The sequence below is a fragment of the Rhipicephalus sanguineus genome, chromosome 3 (genome assembly GCF_013339695.2).
Source record: "Rhipicephalus sanguineus isolate Rsan-2018 chromosome 3, BIME_Rsan_1.4, whole genome shotgun sequence".
Lineage (NCBI taxonomy): Eukaryota > Metazoa > Arthropoda > Arachnida > Ixodida > Ixodidae > Rhipicephalus > Rhipicephalus sanguineus.
Genome location: NC_051178.1, coordinates 148,090,592 through 148,109,015, shown reverse-complemented (window position 1 = coordinate 148,109,015; position 18,424 = coordinate 148,090,592). Strand labels below are relative to the sequence as shown.

Here is an 18,424-nt window from a genome sequence, read left to right as displayed (position 1 = left end):
ATGTACATATGCAATCACTGATTATGTACTACAACGCAGTGTCTGCCATTGTACAGTAACTGCTTTGTGAGGAAGCGTTTAGTTCATGAAAAAAAAGAATATAAAAAATGAGAATGCAGAGTTATAAAAAAAAGCTTTAAATGTCATGCATTTAAGTGTCATGCATCATGTCATGCATTTGTAAATGTCATGCATCATGTTGTGCATTTGTAAATGTCATGCATTTACAAAACCTGCATTGTACTTTGTGATTGATGTAATGTACACTTGCTTTATTCCAATCAGAATTTGTCAAAATGTCAAGTTTTTTGTACCTCATTAATGCTCATAATTTTTATGTGATTCTGCAGTGGATTAATGGAACTGCACAAATAATAGTTTCCATTCAGTACTAGATAAGCATTTCTCCACTTTTTACGGTTGGATCGCTTGAGATCGTTAACCGCAAACGTAAGTGGTGAATACAAAAATGTCATATTTGATTGTCTTCAAGGGAGCCGTATCCTGCATAATATAGTCTTTGCTTTATGTTTGCTTCTGCCTCTTTACTAATGAAGGGATCGTTTTTGTCACATTGTTAGGAGCGACTGGCTGCCGGACATAATAGAATACCAAGCGGAAGCCGCCTGGAGACTTTGCAGCTGGGACTTGCTTGAGAAGTTTCTATATACTCAGGTCAGTTTGTTGCTTCCTTCGTGTTCTCTGTTATCTAGGTTCACTGTCTTCAAACGTGGAAACTTGTGTATGCACGTAACAAAAGGTATACAGCACACTGTGTGCCATCATCTGCATAACAAAACACCTTGTGGGGCTAGTTGGTGATGCATATTTTTTTTTTTTTTTAAAGATATCCAGCGCTAAACTTTAAAACAGAAGCATACAGAAAGACATGAGGGGAACAGCGCCCATCCCGTCATGTCTGTCTGTGTGCTTCTGTTTTAAAGTTTAGCGCTGGATATTTTTCAAAAAGAAAAATATCATCTGCGTAAATCCTGTGAAAGAATTTTTACATTTTGATGCTTCACTTAGAAGCACACTGCCCTCATAAAAGCCATGCTGTTGGGCGTCTGTGAATATGTTCTGTTCGCCCTAATGTTTATATTACTGTTGATCACGTGATGACTGTATTGCCAGTGGATTTTATGCCGCTGTTATGATGAAATGGGGAGCACAGGATATCAGGAAAGATTGAAACACTGTAAAAAACAAAGGGAGTTGTTGCGGAGCCCATGCAATGATCAAATTACTTGACAAAGCATTAGCAGCGGTAGTGAATTGAGTGAAAATCGTTTTCTTTTCTTTTCCTTTTTTTCGATGAAGCTTTTTTTTCCAGCAGGGCAAATAGTTTGATTGCTAGGTTTGAAAATACGTGCAGTGTTTCTCAGTATGCAGTGCACTTGTTTTCTTCTGCTGCTATATAAATGTGCATCTTTCATGTGAAATGTCTGCATCACATAAGCACGGTTTAACAAGGCCTACACGTTCCTGTAAGAAATAGTGGGGATTTTTTTTAGAATAAGGTAAATCATAAAAATTTTCCGCTAGTAAATTTAACCGTTCGAGACAGTCGTGCACAATGTGCGCCTTGGAGGTAATCTTTGATCTGTAAGTTTGCACGTATATTTGGCAACCTCCCTAATGCTTATAGCTTTGCTTTTGAAGTTTAGACATGCTGCTTTCTTCCTCTCTCTCTCTCCTTTCCTCCCTTCCAACACCACACACACACTTTTTTAAAAAGTCATAGAATTTAGTTTCATGCATGTGTGCGGATGCACACAGACTACTACATTACTATTTGAAGAAAAACAGCGCTCAAAAAGACGTAGACAAAAAAGAGAAGGAACACACACAGCGCTGCAGTCACAACTGAAAGTTTATTAGAAGGAAACATGAACTTATAAGTGAAAAGCCGTGCTGACAAGTGAGGTCAGAAAAAATGATCAAGTAATAGTACGCTCATCAATAAAAGAAAACTCTTTCTTGTGTTCCCTCTCTTTTTTGACTACACTCAAACCTCATTATAACAAAGTCGCATCTGCCAGGAAAATAACTTCGTTATATCCGAAAATTCGTTAGAAACATTCATTTGTAACGCTGTAGCTATGACAAGACTATTCTTCACTTACTTCGTTATAACCGATCATTCGTTATATCCGTGTTCGTTATAACGAGGTCTGAGTGTACGTCCTTTTGAGCGTTGTTTTTCTTCAAATATGAACAAGCATCAAATAGCTCAACTTGCCATTCTGTGACTCTTATTTCTGTATTGTATTACTATATATGTTGTTTTTACGAACGAATCATCAAACCGTGGTGTAGAGCAGAAGTTGCTGAGCATGCCTGAAGGCAGTTGGTAAGAAGTGTATGCTCAGATATACTATTACTGTTCGAGTTCATACGCATTACACAAAACTGTACCTACTGGGTAGTTAACCAAATTTGCAATGCAATATCCCTTCTGCATCTATGGATAGTAGAGGTGTGCACGGGCTCCGGGTTACCCGAAAGCCCGAGCCCGACCCGGCCCGCGGGCCGGGCTCGGGCGGGCCGACGTACTTTCAGCTCGGGCCCGGGCCGGGCTCGGGCTACTTGGAGTTTTATCGGGCCGGGCTCGGGCCCGGCGCAAAGCCCGACTCAAGCCCGAAATATATAGAATGAGCGGGAATTGTTTTCCACCACGCATACAGCGCCTTTTCCGCGACCGCCCTTTACCGCTTTTCTTTTCCATTCGCTACTTTAAACAAAAGGGGAATAGGTAAAGCACTGCCTCTGTTGCACTCCGACAAACAGAGAAGTAACACCACCTGAGCTAGTGACGGCGCCACGCGACTGTTCGCGTTAGATTTAAGGCCAAATCTCATATGAGTGAAAATACACGCGACAGCGACGAGTGACTCGACGTAGATCGCCTTCGTGCTAGCTGACGCTTGCATGGGCATACCCCATATGCCCCATACACGTGACGGCTTTGGCGAGCGAACTCCATTGTTGCTGGCATGAGGCCGTCTACTTGTATAGCAAAAGTGCCGCGCTCTCGCAGGTATGCGATGCAAATAAAATTTCCAAGCTTGCCTGGGTGGCAATAAAGATATTAGCAATTCCGGCGACGATTGCAAGCAGCGAACGTAACTTCAGTTCGGCGGCCTACATTATGCAAAAGCGCCGCACTTCGTCGAAGCCGGAATCGTTGAACTGCTCGCTGTTTTTGCACGACAATTTGTAATCTGTGTAATAGAGACTGTTCGTCGTGTGTAGTTTTATCATATTTGATATGGTCAATAAAATGCCAAATTACCGGAAAACAGTGTTTTGTTTTCGCAGCGAACCTTCAAAAAGGCGGGCCGGGCCGGGCCGGGCCCGGGATTGTGTTTTCGTACGTCGGGCCGGGCCGGGCGGGCTCGCAGCCCGTTGCTGTCGGGCTCGGGCGGGCCTTCGACAAAGTCAGCGGGCCCGGGCCGGGCTCGGGCTCGGAAATACGGCCCGTGCACAGCTCTAATGGATAGGTCCATCTTTTGTCTCCTCGTGCACTTTGCGTTAGGGTTCTCTTTCTTTGGTACTTTTCAAAGTGGATTTCCTTCTTTTCTGTAGGATTCAATCCCACAAGACTCGAGCAACAGCTGGAGCTCATGGGGTGTGGCCACGGGTCGACTTCTCCTTTCTGCTTACAATCTGGTGAACACTCATCTCGTCTTACATTGCCTAATGGCTGAAGCTCTTTATTCTGCAAAATGCAATTTTATAAGCACAATGTCACTTGTGCCAACACCTCCTTGGAAGTTCCTTCACTAGTTCACAGTGACATCAGATACTTAATGGAGTCTGTTAAAGCGTGAATAATTATTTATAACAAAACACACCACACTTTGTAAACTAATGAAGCCAGAAATTAAACTTGTCGTAAATTCGAACTTCAGCTTGCAAACGTTTACCGTGCCCTATTGACCCAAATAGGAGAAAATACTTTCATATCGATGAACTCGCATCAACGTAGCTGGGGTTTCGGTGTAAAATTTTCTCAACTGAACCTTGGCTTTCATTTTTCTCTTTGATCAGTTTAATCTGTAATTGAAGAATTCGTGGAAATGGAGTTTTGAAATAACACTTTCATCTGTGTAAACTAATGTACTGTGTCCCTTTAGCATTCCTTTAAACGCTGATATTCGATTTGAATTAATCTTGGCTTGCCCATTTCTTTGCAATACCAGGATGAAAAGTCCTTCTTGGATAGCCTTGCACAAGCACGGAGTCACCAGACAAGCCCTCTTGCAGCGGCAGCCATGGAACAGGAGGCCTACCAAAGGGGCTACCGTTACGTTTCCAGGTGTGCGCTGTGTGCTCGTAGTAGCTCAAGCTTGAACTTTGTCATCTCAATCGCACAATGGGCACAATTTCAGTACTTAGTAAGGACAGCCGAGCTAGTTGGTGTGAACGCATTGCGGAATAGCACAAGAAACACGGGGACACAGGCAAGAGAGACGATGCAGGCGCTATCTTTCAACTGACGTTTTTTTTTCAGAAAGACAAAGTATAAACGCACAACTGGTCATGCGCAAAGACTCCGTCCAACAGAAAAAAGTAACCTACAATTATCTTTCGCCGCTTACAGCCCTGCAACCAGCAAACCTAGTTCCTTATCCGACAAGGATGAAGACGGGTGGCTTGTGCACTTATCTCTCAATCTTGCGATGAAAAAAGCGTCGGCTACCTCTCTAGCTGTTTGACCCGCATGTTGAAATAATATGGTTGTGTCATCAAAACAAGGGGTACATTTGAACTCTGTGCAATGTATTGTCTCTATTGCCTTTGTCCTAGTGTTTTTTGCGCTATTCCATTACAGGCACAGTTTAGTTGTCTCCGTTCTGTTCTTACCATTCGCATCTTGAAAGAATGCAAACATCATGCAAACATAAAGTAGATTAATACAATTATTTTTGATATTACGTAAAACTGGGGTGCCCTCTGTCTTTGTCCTAACAGCAAATAAACAAGATGTACAGTGAAACATGTAACTAGCACATTTTGTGTCCGTGACTTTGTATCATGCCTACATAGTAGTTGCCTTAACTAGCAGCAGACATTATTTCACTGGTTCTTGTGTGTTCAAATGTTCAGCACACAAGAACATAATCGTGTGCATTGCACGGCTCCCATGGTTCTTTGCTCTTTCGCAGGTTGCACATTCTGACCGAAGTGGAGCAGGGGTTCCGGGTACTACTTGACATGGAATCTGGCAACAGTCGTGAAGATAAACAGGTGCAGCTTACATCACTGCTTGAGGTCTGGAAAGCTCGAGAGGACCTCGTTCAGGTAAGGCCAAGATAAGGCAAGCACTTTAAAACTCGTTTATGTATACTTGTCACAGTGTCACAGTCACAGTTACACTCACAGTCGCTCAGTCACAGTGTGTGTCAGTGTGCTTCAATACATACCATGATGACAGCAGTGATGGCTACAGATACCTTCATAATTCTGAGGATAAACTTAAGATTCCACCCCAGATATCTGAGCAGGAGTGTTATCAAAAGTTGTGTTTCAAGAACTTGGAGGAAGACGCATACAGTCAAACCTCGTTAATACATACCCGCTTTAAACGTACTAACGGTTAAAACGTGGTTGCGACGAATCCCCGACCGATTCCCATAGAGCCCAATGCATTCGCTGCCGTAGTGGTTCGCCCTATGCCTACCGGTTAGTGCGTACCCTGCGTACCGCGATAACTTTTTGTGCCATAAAATTTTACCGCGCCGCTGGAATTCCCGATGCCACAATGTGCAGCCAGAGGTTTTCCGTCTTTTCGAGAAATGCGGAGATCGGTCGATCACAGATTCCAACTTCCGCGCGATGCGGCGACGCTTTTGCGGGTAAGCATCGGGAAAGAACGAAGGCGAGGTGGCGGCCACCAACGAACGCACCGGCATGACTTATCGCCGACAACCTTATCACAATAAGTATCTTTAGCTATCTGCTCGGGCACACGTGCGACGCAGTGCTACTTTTTAAGCCTACTGCACGCTTTTATTAGGCGACAACCTGAACGCGCTGGGCCGCCGATTGCTGCCGCCTCGTTGTGCGAGGCCGTCTTCAAGGCTGAAGTTGAATTGATGGCGCAAATGCTTGGACAGGGACAAAGAACTTCAGCCATGTACTACCAACTAGCCCGACAGCAACGCTACTAAGCCGTCATCAGGCGCGCACCGCTTTGTAGAAACGAAAGCAGATCGCTGTTGCGTAGTTAGCGTTGCGGGTTGCGGGCACCGAGAAACCTCACTGCATTGACGCTATCACACTAAGCGCACGTGTACAGTACAGCAAGCGTAGCGCGGTTGTAACCATACTGCACGCTTTTATTACGCGACCACCCAACGCGCCTCCGTCCGCTACCAGGACCGCTAGAGCGTTGCGGTGTGCGCATCGCTTTCATGGAGCTCGTCATCGCTGTGTTAACCGAGCAAGCTACTCGCCGTATCTGTGCACGATCTGGAGCGAAGTGGGTACGAACAACATTCCCACGACAAATGCGCATGTGCGGCACAGCAAGCGGCCCGGCAGTGACGGCATGAGCCGAGTAGGCGACGCGCTGCATGCAACTAGCCGGGAGAAGATCGCGGCTGCACCGTGTTTCACTAGAACTGTGTCAGTTTTCGTTTAGTAGCAGATCACGGTTAGACGCACACACACACATCATGGAAAGCAGACACTGTCCGTTCTGTCGCTATGTTGGTCACTGCGTTGACTGCGTATCCAGGACCCTGTAATAGTGCCAGGATCTTTTCTCCACTTTGGCAAAAAGAAAGAAAGGGCTTTGCGGTGAGTACTTTAGGCAATATTTGCTGTGGCACTCTATTTATTTGCTGGCGGCGATGGCTTATGCTAGGAGATGCAAATTTGTACTTTGTGTTTAATGCGTACTACCATTTAGTGTGTAGTTATGCCGTGTTCCCGGAAGCAACGTATTAACAAAGTTACACTGTAGACATATATTACAAACTGCATTAAGGTTGCAAGCAGTGATGCTAATAAAAATGCTTAAACTAAGTCCCAGACATAAACTTTATGTTCTCCGATTGACACACTGGTCTCTTGCTACAGTGGCACAGTGGTTATGGGAGTCGTGTGTACAATTTCTGGTTGGAAGCTATGCATTCCTATGAAAACATTAATGCACTTGTGTACCTAGATTTCAGACGCATGTTCAAGAACCCCAGGTAGTTTTCAGGTTATTCCAGATCAATCCACTGCAGTCTCTCACTGCCCAGTTTTGCTGTGGCATGTTAAGTCACCACGACTCGGTCAGTTGGATATTTGCTATCTGTTCCTTGCAGCGTTCACCACTGTTACTGGAACCTCTGTGGAATGTGCGGCGAGCACTGCTCAGCATTGCCAAAAAGAAGCACCATGACATGGAGGATGTTCTGCAAACAGAACTCGCCAAGTGCTGGCTCCAGAGTGCCAAGCTGGCACGAAAGTGAGTGCACCTCAACAGTCCTTTGAAGTTTTATCTTTCATACTCCCAAAAGCCCATCCATTAAATACGTCTGCACTTCTGGGAGTGGAATATGGCACCACCCCCTGTTATGAATTAATATTCTCTTCTGCGATTCGTAAGCTAGTTTTATTGATGCATCATTGGGTGCTACTTGAAGCCATTGAAGGTTAATTTCTCAGCCATCTCTTTGTTGCTGAAATTGCCGTGGTATGGTAATGACATAGAACAACCACTTCACTCCCAAATGTAGATCAGTGTTAGCATAGGAGTGGTATGTTATTGAAGAAAGTCCTTGGAAATTAAAGTAGGAATGTTCGAATATTCGAAATTTCGAATATTTTTCGATTAGTTTTTGCTATTCGATTCGATTCGCACTGGAATTTTACTATTCGAACTATTCGAACTTCCCAAGGACAAATACAGTCAACGTCAGATTGAAAGTGACCCCTTCAGATTTTTTATATGCTTCACCTCACTACACCCCCGTATTGCGGCAAAGCTGCCTTTCAAGCTCCGTTATGGTCGAACTTGGCCAAGACTCGGTCAGTGTCCGATTGAAAGTGGTCCCTGGAGTTTCAATATGCTTCACCTCATCACACCCCCGTTTTGCGGCAAAGCTGCCTTTCAAGCTCCGCTACGGTCGCAAATGTATTAACTAAAAAAAATGCTGGTTCCAACATGGAGATGAAAGATGTGGCAGAGTTGGGGGGTTTCTTAATGCTGCTTTGGACCTGAAATTTGGGAAGGAAGTCCGAAAAATTGGAAGCCGAAGCTTTTTAGCATCCAAAATTTCAGATGTTCTTATGTATCGACGTCTACAAGGCAGTTTTGGAATTCCGGACTTGAAGGGAGCACACCCTTGTCCGCCACATCAGTTGGGCTTCCACAGAAGTTGAAAGAGGAGGGGAGGCTGAGGAAATGGCATCTTTGCCTATCCCGTGTAAAATGTTGTCGGCAATACTTTGGTTGCACCAAATCATGTACATAAATACTATTCGGCCTCTACATTGCTTCATTCTTGATAAGACAACTATGAAACACCACCCCACCAGCGCTTCATCAACCTAGCAAAAAGAAACACTTTCATGTTGCTATCTCATTAGAATGAAAGAAAGAAGAAGACTTTTAAGGGCTCGTTTTTTCTTTGTTACACACAGTATTAATGAGGCCTAACAGACATAGTCTGTTAGGTCTCATTAATATCTCATAAGAATATGGTTTTGAATCCTCACGAACTTCTTTTTCTGCAATTTCGGTTCGAAGTATTCGAGAAATATTCGAAAAATATTCGATTCGATTTGCACTCGCACTTCAATATTCGAATTCGCTTCGCACCCGAAATTTTGCTATTTGCACAGCTCTGAATAAAAGGCATGGTACTGCATCTGTGTTCAGTCATTGTTGCTTTTTGTTAGATGTAAAAAAAAGACACATTTGTAAGAAATTGAGCTACATAGGTGTTTCATGGTGTGTCTTACATGCACTATGAAATTTCTTTTTGTGTACTGAGCACTGTACGTTTCAATCACACTGACAAAGGTCTTGGAGCAAGAGAGGTGTGCTCGAGGGTGTGGTGTAATGCAGATCGAGGATTTTTGTGGCCATGGACACTCACTGCTAACGTGTTTACTCTAGGAATGGCCATCTGCAGCAGGCTTACAGCTGCCTCTTGGAAACCGGCGGCTGTGAACTGCCTGACATTTTCTTGGAAAAGGCCAAATGGCTCTGGGCAAAGGTACACGTGTGTCTTATGTCACTTGCATGGACTGTCTTCATATGGTTGGAGCTGAAGGCATCGCTTGCAGGGAGAAAGGGAGCGTGCCCTCGCAGAACTTCATCGTGGCATCGAACGTCACTTTCCTGGCTGCAGTACGGATAGCGGTAGCAGCGATTCATCCTCCACGCCCGAAGAACGCTTCGCGTGTGCCAAGGTCAGGCTCACCCTTCTTTTCAAAACATAGTGCACTTATTATGCTTCTTATTTCTCGTTCTTGTTTTTTACCCATTATTTTCATCACAAAATTCAGGCTCTTCTTAAAGGGGCCCTGCAACACGTTTTCAGTATGGTCAGAAAACTCTGCTGATCGGTAGTCGAGGATCCTGAGAACACGCGAGGCAAACATTATAGCGCAGCACGCAGCCTGGGATTTACAATAAATTCTCAAAGTCAGCTAAAAATCGCTTTCTCTTCTCTCGACAAATGATGCTATTTCCTTAAAATCACTGCGTCATTGACTCAAGTTCCACCGCATTGGCTGATTTGAACATGACGTGCTCGGTAGTTACTGCGGCCGTTTCGGGAGGTCGCCACTTGCCCGCACGCGCACGCGATCACCCTGAAACTGTGTTGTGCGTTTGAAGAAAGAAAAAAAAGTGTGTGGTCATGGAGACATGTGTGACGTAACCTCTTCGCCCGTGCCACCGCTCTCTGCTTAGGTTCCAGCGCTTTCATCAGGACAAGAGAAGAGAGAAAGCAATTACAGCGTGCAACAAATCTTTGTAACTCCGCTCGTACTTGACGGATTCTAAAAATTTTTGCGGCAGTCGATTTGTGACGCAATAAGCTCCTTTAGTGAAGCCATTCCATGGCTACTTGGAAAACTATTGCAGGGCCCCTTTAACTACTAAGTTGCTTCTAGATAGATAAATTCTGGGCTGATAGTTTTTAAGTGTGTTGTAAAAATTGTCACTGCTCTGATAAGAGGACATTCAAACAGTGCAAACTTACCATTTGTCACATGCAGTGTGTGCTTGTTTTCATTTCTTTCCCTGTTCATCGTTACTTGCAAAAGAAGTATGTTCTAGTGGGAACCACGCTAATGTACTTTTTGAATATTTTCAGCATTGTATGATGTGGTGTTTGCTGTTCATTTCACACATTGCAGTAATCAAAACTACTTTGTATTATAGCTGAAGCAAGTTCCGCTTTGTAGTGTGCTTCTCTATCTGTTACCACATGGCATGCATTCCAGCTATAATTTAATGCATGGCCCTTGTACAACACTAAATCCATATAGCAGCACCAGGCAGCATTATGCTGAAAATGCATTGTAATTGTGCTCTGTTCACGATTCCTCCCCAGCTGTTTTAGCATTATTGATCCTCGCTTGTGCTTGTACAGGTCAAAAGATTTCCATCCAATAATTATTTCAAAGCAAAGCCTGTTCTTTGGTGTGCAGGCACGTCTACTGTTGGCACGATATAGTGAAGAGTCCGCAGCTGTGGAAAGTACGCGTCTGGCGTTCCTGTACAAGAGTGCGGCACGGGCTTGCTCTTCCTGGGAGGACGGATTGTTTCACTTTGCCAAGTACTGCGACACCATGCTGCCCCTGAATGAAAAGCCGGAAAAGAAAGCGTGCGTTTGCTCGACAATTCAACAACCGTGCATGGAATGGAGGTTTTATTTATACATGACATTAATTACTTGTCGTGTTAGCAGTATTCACTGCTTTCACCTGGAACTTCACCTTCGACGCTAGCTTGGCAAATGTTTTTACAAGAATGCTGACAAAGATTGTTTGCTGCTCTGTGTCCTATCCAATTTTGGTTTTGTCAGTATTCCTGTCAACAACAACAGAGCAAATTTCTAAATCTGAACGCGGAATAGCAGTAGTTATGCATTAAATTATGCAGTTTTATATCGGCACACAGTGCTTCATTGTTAACACACAGCCTTTCGGTAAATAGGTGCCTGGGCAGATACAGGCGTTATGTTGTGCTGCTGGGACTTAAAAAAATATGTCACCTTAAGTTGTAGTTGAACGCATGGTATTAAGTGAGTTAGAGTTAGAGCGAAGGATACAATTGATGGTCAACCTTTTCAGAGTGCAATGTCTATCCAGGCCATGTAGTTACGATAGAGCCAGACTGTGTGGATGAGCTGTGCAGAATAAAGTGTTTGGAGTGCACTTGGCATACATCTCTATTTCATAAACAGCAGCTTAATGACATCCTCAAATATGAATGTATGTAATCACTGTATTTTGCGAGTGTTAACGCATCCAACTGACACTGCATATCTAAAGGTACTAACAATGCTGGCACTTGGTTTTAAAGGGGTCATGAAGCACCCCTTGGGCTCATTGAAAAAACACATCCTGCGGAAAGCTGACACGGCTATGAACTGCTCTGCCAAATATTACAGTCGTGCGCGCCGCGTAATGGCCACAAGCGGAGCGCGAAGTTGCCGTTTCCCCAGGCACCCTCTTTTCAAACAGAGGCCGGTTCTCACTCTCGTCGGTGGGCGGGGCGTCTGTCCGCTGTACGTCGCAAGAGGCATAGCATGCTTATTGGCCGATAGCCGACGTAAATCGAGAGCGGCGTTCGGATCAGATGCGCTTCTTGCCGTGGGGTGTCGCCACTTGCCGGCGCCGCACTCCTCAGTACGCGGTAGCCGCACTCGCGCAAGCGAATCACAGCGTGAGAGCGATCGCGTTTCATGACGCGCGCTGGCGTAACTTCTTTCCCCCATGCCATCCCTCCCTGTCTAGCTTCCAGTGCGCTCGCCGGCACGAGAAAAGAGAGAAAGCGCTGGGAGCGTGCGCCAAACCCCCGTAACTCCGCTGATTCTTGACGGATTCGAGAAATTTTTGCGGCAATCGATTCGGGAGGCAGTACACTCCGATACTGAGGCCATTAGATCATTACATGGAAAAGTGGTTCATGACCCCTTTAACAAAGACCCATTTCATTTTTATGTTTTCTCTGGGAGATTATGTTCTTTATCAAAATATGCCCGATTTCATCCACACTTCCAGAGACACGATGGTGCATGTGGTTCGGCACTACGGGGAGTCTCTGCGTTACGGCTGCCAGCACATGTACCACTCCATGCCACGCATGTTGTCCATCTGGTTTGACCTGGGTTCCCAAGTGGCTGAAATGAGCCGCGCACGTCGTGTGCCTGCCGGACTTGAAAAGCTCGAGGGGTACCTCAAGACCATGACTGATAGGGTGCGTGTGTGTGTGTGTGTGTGTGTGCGCTTTGAAACACACAGACTTAACGCATGTTTTTCCAAGGTATCCTCACGACATCAGTGATACCCTCGCCTCTCAATATCTTTTTGTCTCTTTCTCTTCCATTTTTGCAAAGAGCCGCGTGAAGGCCTTGTCTCTAACTTTTTAGTAACTCTAATTATCTTATTCAACTTAGGATTCAACTGCGTACCTTCTGCCTCTCTTTCCATGAAGTTTACGTATTGTGACTTGCTTTAAAATCCCACAAAGGTTGTATCATGTTTTAGAAAAGATAAATCTGCGAAGACGTTTTACTCACCTGTTCCCTCGCCTTTCATTCAATGTCTTCTCATATATAAAGGATGCAGCAAGGCTACTTGCTTCAAGCGAATTCCTGAAGCAGGTGAAACTGTCCATGCCAAAATCAATGAAAGAGTAACTGTGAACTAAGCATGTGCAAAATGCCACATTTTCTTGCAATGTTTGCGCTACTTATGTTTTGCTTACAAAAGGGAATCATCTTCGTTAAAATGCGTACTAACCCTGAGAAGGCATGGGTTCAGGGCAAACTTTCTAAATATGCATGCTACCCTGTTTGCTTTGGTGCTCGGGAGTTTGAAAATGTTAAAGTTGGCAGGTTTCTGTTGTCGCATGCTCATAAATCTTCATGTGGGACGATCGGCCATAAATGTTTTCCTTGCTGTGGAGAACTTGTCATCGCAGTGAAGATTGCTAATGTAGCAGGCAGTATGTTGGTAGTACTTGTCTCGTGCAGTCGATTAGTACATCTGTTGTAGTTGACTAGGGTCTTGTCTCGTGCAATCGATTAGTACATCTATTGTAGTTGACTAGGGTTAATTAGTTTGATTGTTGAAGGGACTATTCACATTAGTTGACACAAGGGATTTTACAGGCAACATTTAGCTAGCTGGCTTTTTGTTGCATATTTACTTTTGATATCAACAGTAATAGCAATGCATGTGTTTGCTCCCTACACCTTATAGTTATGCCAGACAAAAATATTGAAGGACACTTTGTAAATTTCAAAGTGTGTTCGGCGAAAGCCTGTGGCCATTCGACTCCGCCGACGGATGCCGCCGCCGCGTTACGCAACTGAGCAATGCGCAACTGTTGCGCATTAACGGACAGAGGCCGCCGCCGCATTGTGCAACAGTTGCACAACGCGCGTTGGAAGGAGCAACACGCAACTGTTTCTCTGCGCTGCTGTGCCATCACATGATTGCTGAGAGAGTGTGGGGGAGAGGCCACAGCTGGCACCGTGCCAGGGCATGGATGGATGGACGGACACTGAGAGTATGAGACATTAAAGGCTTTCGCCTTAAAATATGAGACCATCATTTCGCCTTCCTGTTTATTGGGACAGTGCGAGTTGGACACGTATCAATGAGTGGTGTAGCTCTGTATCATGTAATTAACTGAAACTTTAAGTTTCACACTTTCATGTTGCAAATAACAGTTTTCACATAGAAGGTGTGTTACGCTGCCAAATTATTTTGTGGCAGTGCGCAGTGCAGACAGTGTGGTTGCAGTCCCTTGTTTATAAGAACATTAATATGTCATCACAAGATTAAGAGCACCTGCCTTGTTACATAGGCATATGTACCACATGAAATAAGAATGAGTGCATCTGCATTGGTACGGCTTCAGTTGCCCTCCATGAAAAAGGTTGCATTGGATTGCCAATGCCAAGTGATTGCATACGATTGCCAGCAATGTCATCCATGCCTTTATTGTATTAATGAAAAACAACAGATAATGAAGCGGAGGAGGTTATAGGTGACGTTAATTGTTCCCTTCTTTCGTTCATTGAATATCGTATGCATCCTTCCCCTCTGTTCCTTTTTTTGCTTGTTTACAGCGCAGTATGCATGCATTATTTCCTTTGTTATATGCCCACTGTTCTTGCAAAACAAATTTTACTTGCAACTCAGTACTTGTTTAAGTAATCTTCCACGGTCCCTTGTCGTCAGCACTGGTCACTTCCCTGTAAATGTGTCTCGTTTTGTTCGCACAACGGTTTCCTTGCACAACTTGTGTAAGCCTCTTTCTCGCGTTTCTCCAGGCACTGGGTTTGCTCCTGAACCAGCTTCCACCATACTTGTTCTTCACTGCAATGCCACAGCTCATCTCTAGGATCTGCCATTCACACGAGCGAGTGTCAGCGATGCTGAAGGTGAGTTACCTCTTTCACATTGCTAGGGTTGAAAATGGGAAGCACATCTGCATCTCCCCATTCCTTTTGCTCAAGAACTGACAGCTTACGCCCTTATCAAGCGGGTCAACTAAGTGTCAGTTTGGGCAAGTGTCAGTGTCATTCCCAGGCTGTTGGAAGGAAAGGTTTAGCAACTTTACCTCTCTTTTCTTTTTCCCCCATGTTTTCAAATGCTTGGGGAAAGTGCTATTATTCCTCTGCCAAAAAAAAAGCCATCTCATTTTCTCGGGTGCTGATGCTTTGCCACCATAAGCACTTCCAAACACATAGCACATCACTTGAGTGTTGAATGCAATGCCATCCTGTCGTCTTTACTTGTGTCAGTTGATCGTGTTAGTGTTACCTGGCAAATGTTGCCAAATAGGTCAAACAGATACGTAATATGCCAGCTAATTTTCCAATTGACAGTGCCATCGATTCCAGGGGCGCTCTGAGACTATCACTTTCGGCAACAGTGTCGATTTGCGGGATGTCGGGTCTTGCAAGTCCAACGATTTGAAGCGTCTACTTGCCCACCTTTCCGCAACCACCCAAACACTATGCATTCAAAGCTATACCTTATTTTCTCACATATAACTTGCATCAAAAAATGAAAAAATGTGCTTAAAAGGGGGGTGCAGGTTATATGCATGTTTTTTAAAGGGGTCATGAACCACTTTTCCAAGTAATGATCTAATGACCTCAGTATCGGAGTGTACTGCCTTCCGAATCGATTGCCGCAAAAATTTCTCGAATCCGTCAAGAATCAGCGGAGTTACGGGGGTTTGGCGCATGTTTGGCGCACGCTCCCAACGCTTTCTCTCTTTTCTCGTGCCGACGAGCGCACTGGAAGCTAGACAGGGAGGGATGGCATGGGGGAAAGAAGTTACGTCAGCGCGCGTCATGAAACGCGATCGCTCTCCCGCTGTGATTCGCTTGCGCAAGTGCGGCTACCGTGTACTGAGGAGTGCGGCGCTGGCAAGTGGCGGCACCCCGCGGCAAGAAGCGCATCTGATCCGAACGCCGCTCTCGATTTACGTCGGCTATCGGCCAGTAAGCATGCTATGTCTCTTGCGACGTAAACTGACAGATCCGCGACGTAAACGGACAGACGCCCCGCCCACCGACGAGAGTGAGAACCGGCCTCTGTTTGAAAAGAGGGTGCCTGGGGAAACGGCAACTTCGCGCTCCGCTTGTGGCCATTACGCGGCGCGCACGACTGTAATATTTGGCAGAGCAGTTCATAGCCGTGTCAGCTTTCCGCAGGATGTGTTTTTTCAACAAGCCCAAGGGGTGCTTCATGACCCCTTTAAATGCGAAGCACTTGTTAGCGAACTTCTGCTAATTCTTTTTTTTCTTTTTGTAGAGTTAAAGTTAGGGCTGTGGGTACGGTATTATACAGTATTATGGCATTATCCCCAAAAGTCATTGTTCCTAAATGCAACCCCAGATGACCTTTCCTTTACCGTCTAGCAGGCCATCACCAAAGTTGCTCTCAATGCACTGATGTGCACTTGCTGAAAACATTACAGCTTTCCTACTTGACTCATGTTATACTTTTATGCATATGTCTGCATTAGTTTCAACTGACTCTTTGTTCTTCTTTCAATGCCTCTGTTCCTGTTTTCTGTTTAGGAGATCATAGCTCGCCTGCTCGCCACCTACGCACCGCAAGCAGTATGGATGATGATTGCAGTTTCCAAGGTAACAGTTACTCATGCCTGTGCTACTGATTGAAACATCAGTACTACCGATATTTTTGCTATTCGTTAATGAGGCTGTGCAGCGCATTTAGCTCAGTGAGCTGTTCCTTTTCTTTTCCCATATATTTTCATCATGCAAATGCATTTGTACAGGCCCAATTGCCTGATTCATGAACAGCTATTGCTTGTCTTTCAATTTCTTTTGCAGATTAATTAGTAAAATGTCAGCTCAATTGTACCAGCCATTAGGGGCTTTAATATGAAATAATGGTGTAACACTCATCATAAAGCTGTGAGGTGTCATAGAAGAGATGCAGGGAACAGTAAATAAAGGTGTTCCAGATTACTTTGAAGGGACAACTGCAAATGAAAGCTTTTAACAGCGTAAAGAGCCGATTTTCAGACACCTTAAGGGAATTGTGGTCTCCATGCAAAAAATTAGATACGCCATGAAAAAACTCGCAGAAATTGACATTTCTGATACTGAAACCAAGGAAGACAGTGTCATGGCTAGTTGCCAGAAATTATGTAGGTTCCAGAAAGTTAAGGACCAGTGTCTCCTTCAGGTTTATCAAGATTGTTTCTGTTATATGTAGCGGTTGTTTATAACTGATATTGCCAAGGCAAAATTTCCTCCGTTCAGTGGGCCTTTCAAGAAGCACTATCACCACAACTAGCATTAGGATGGGTTTTGTCAGGAATGTCACCATGTAGCAAACCTCGTGCATCTACTTCATTTATTGAACGGCAGCTTTTATCGAGACGTTTCGCATCTGCATTTGGGGTGCGAGGAGAGGGGGACTGTTGTTGACTGTTTCGGGAAGAGCGTTTGATGCGACATTGAGGACTGGAGTCAACCAGTGAACTCACTTGACATATCGAACTCGTCGTGCAGTCCTCGTACCCGATGCGGGTGCGGCGCTGTCAGGAAGTATTTCAGCTGGCACGGCAGCAGAACCCAAGCCTGGCAAAGTTCCTGAACGACACGTTGGCCCTCTGCGAGAGGCTGCTCGAGTTGTGCAACCGGCCAGTCGGGGAGACCAACGTCCTTCAAATCTCGCAGCACGTCAAGGGCTTTCATGAGATGCTGAGGGAGCCGTAAGTTTCTAGACTGGCCCACGTTATTGCCATTTGCCATAATTTGGCTTAACCTAATCAACAATGTTGCGAGGTGGGCAAGTTGGAGCTAATCATTCATTATGGTACTGAGCGCAAACGCAAGACACAGGACGAGAGAACGAGGACATAGTGCTGCGTCCTTGTTCTCTGGTCCTATGTCTCATGTTCACGCTTGGTACCACAATAGATTAACCTAATCTTAGAAGTTAGGTGGGCATACGTAGATGTAAGAGAAGGGAAGCAGGCAACACAAGTGTAATGCAGCAAAGCCTCTCTAATGTCCGTGTCTGCACGTCTAACTTTTGCTACAACGAATGCCCACTAACTTGATCAACCTTCGATCCTTCTTGACTATAAACATAGTCGTACTTGGTTCTAACATTGTGAGTACTGAAATTAACTTTACTTAACTGAATTTTGGTCTTTTATTCGGGAGAAACCCACAGAACCTGTTTTTGATTAAGTCTCTTATCGTTTACAAATGCAGTAGTGTAGTTATTTCTATATCAATCAACAGTCAAGTAACTTCAGCTAATCATTCTCACAATCTTTGCAAAGTCAAATGCTTTTGCTCACTTAGTTGTTGTTCTTTTTCTGATGCTGGTATCATAATTCACCACTTTGTTTTGTTTTTCACTATTTCTTTTTCTCAGCTGTGCTTTTGCTTTGTGGTACAAAGTGCAGTGATATACTGAGAGCACTAAACTGTTTTAACTTTCTGTGTATAACCACAGGCTACTCGTGCTGTCCTATGTGCAGGAGTTTCAGCCGCATCCTACTGCCTCTGCAGTCGGCCACATCAGTGTCACTCCCAACAGCTGGCACGCCCAGGGACCACAAGCCGTTCCCACAGACTCCCGTCCACTTGGTTTCCATCAATGACCGTGTAAACGATGAATTTTTTTTCCTCCTCTTGCAAAGTAACAAATTGTGTCTAAAAGCTCTTTC

At 44.8% G+C, this 18,424-nt stretch overlaps 1 protein-coding gene across 1 annotated transcript in view; it reads left to right on the top strand.

Annotated features, from left to right (window-relative positions):
- LOC119387427 (serine/threonine-protein kinase ATR) overlaps positions 1-18,424 on the top strand; it is a 90,267-nt gene that overhangs the window by 56,076 nt on the left and 15,767 nt on the right. The window contains exons 40-52 of the mRNA XM_037654820.2: positions 582-675; positions 3,589-3,672; positions 4,206-4,321; positions 5,172-5,307; positions 7,323-7,465; positions 9,122-9,221; positions 9,292-9,417; positions 10,666-10,841; positions 12,244-12,439; positions 14,526-14,636; positions 16,290-16,358; positions 17,253-17,455; positions 18,236-18,362. Of these exons, the coding sequence (XP_037510748.1) occupies positions 582-675; positions 3,589-3,672; positions 4,206-4,321; positions 5,172-5,307; positions 7,323-7,465; positions 9,122-9,221; positions 9,292-9,417; positions 10,666-10,841; positions 12,244-12,439; positions 14,526-14,636; positions 16,290-16,358; positions 17,253-17,455; positions 18,236-18,362 (1,681 nt within the window). The remainder of the gene's footprint in view (positions 1-581; positions 676-3,588; positions 3,673-4,205; positions 4,322-5,171; positions 5,308-7,322; positions 7,466-9,121; positions 9,222-9,291; positions 9,418-10,665; positions 10,842-12,243; positions 12,440-14,525; positions 14,637-16,289; positions 16,359-17,252; positions 17,456-18,235; positions 18,363-18,424) is intronic.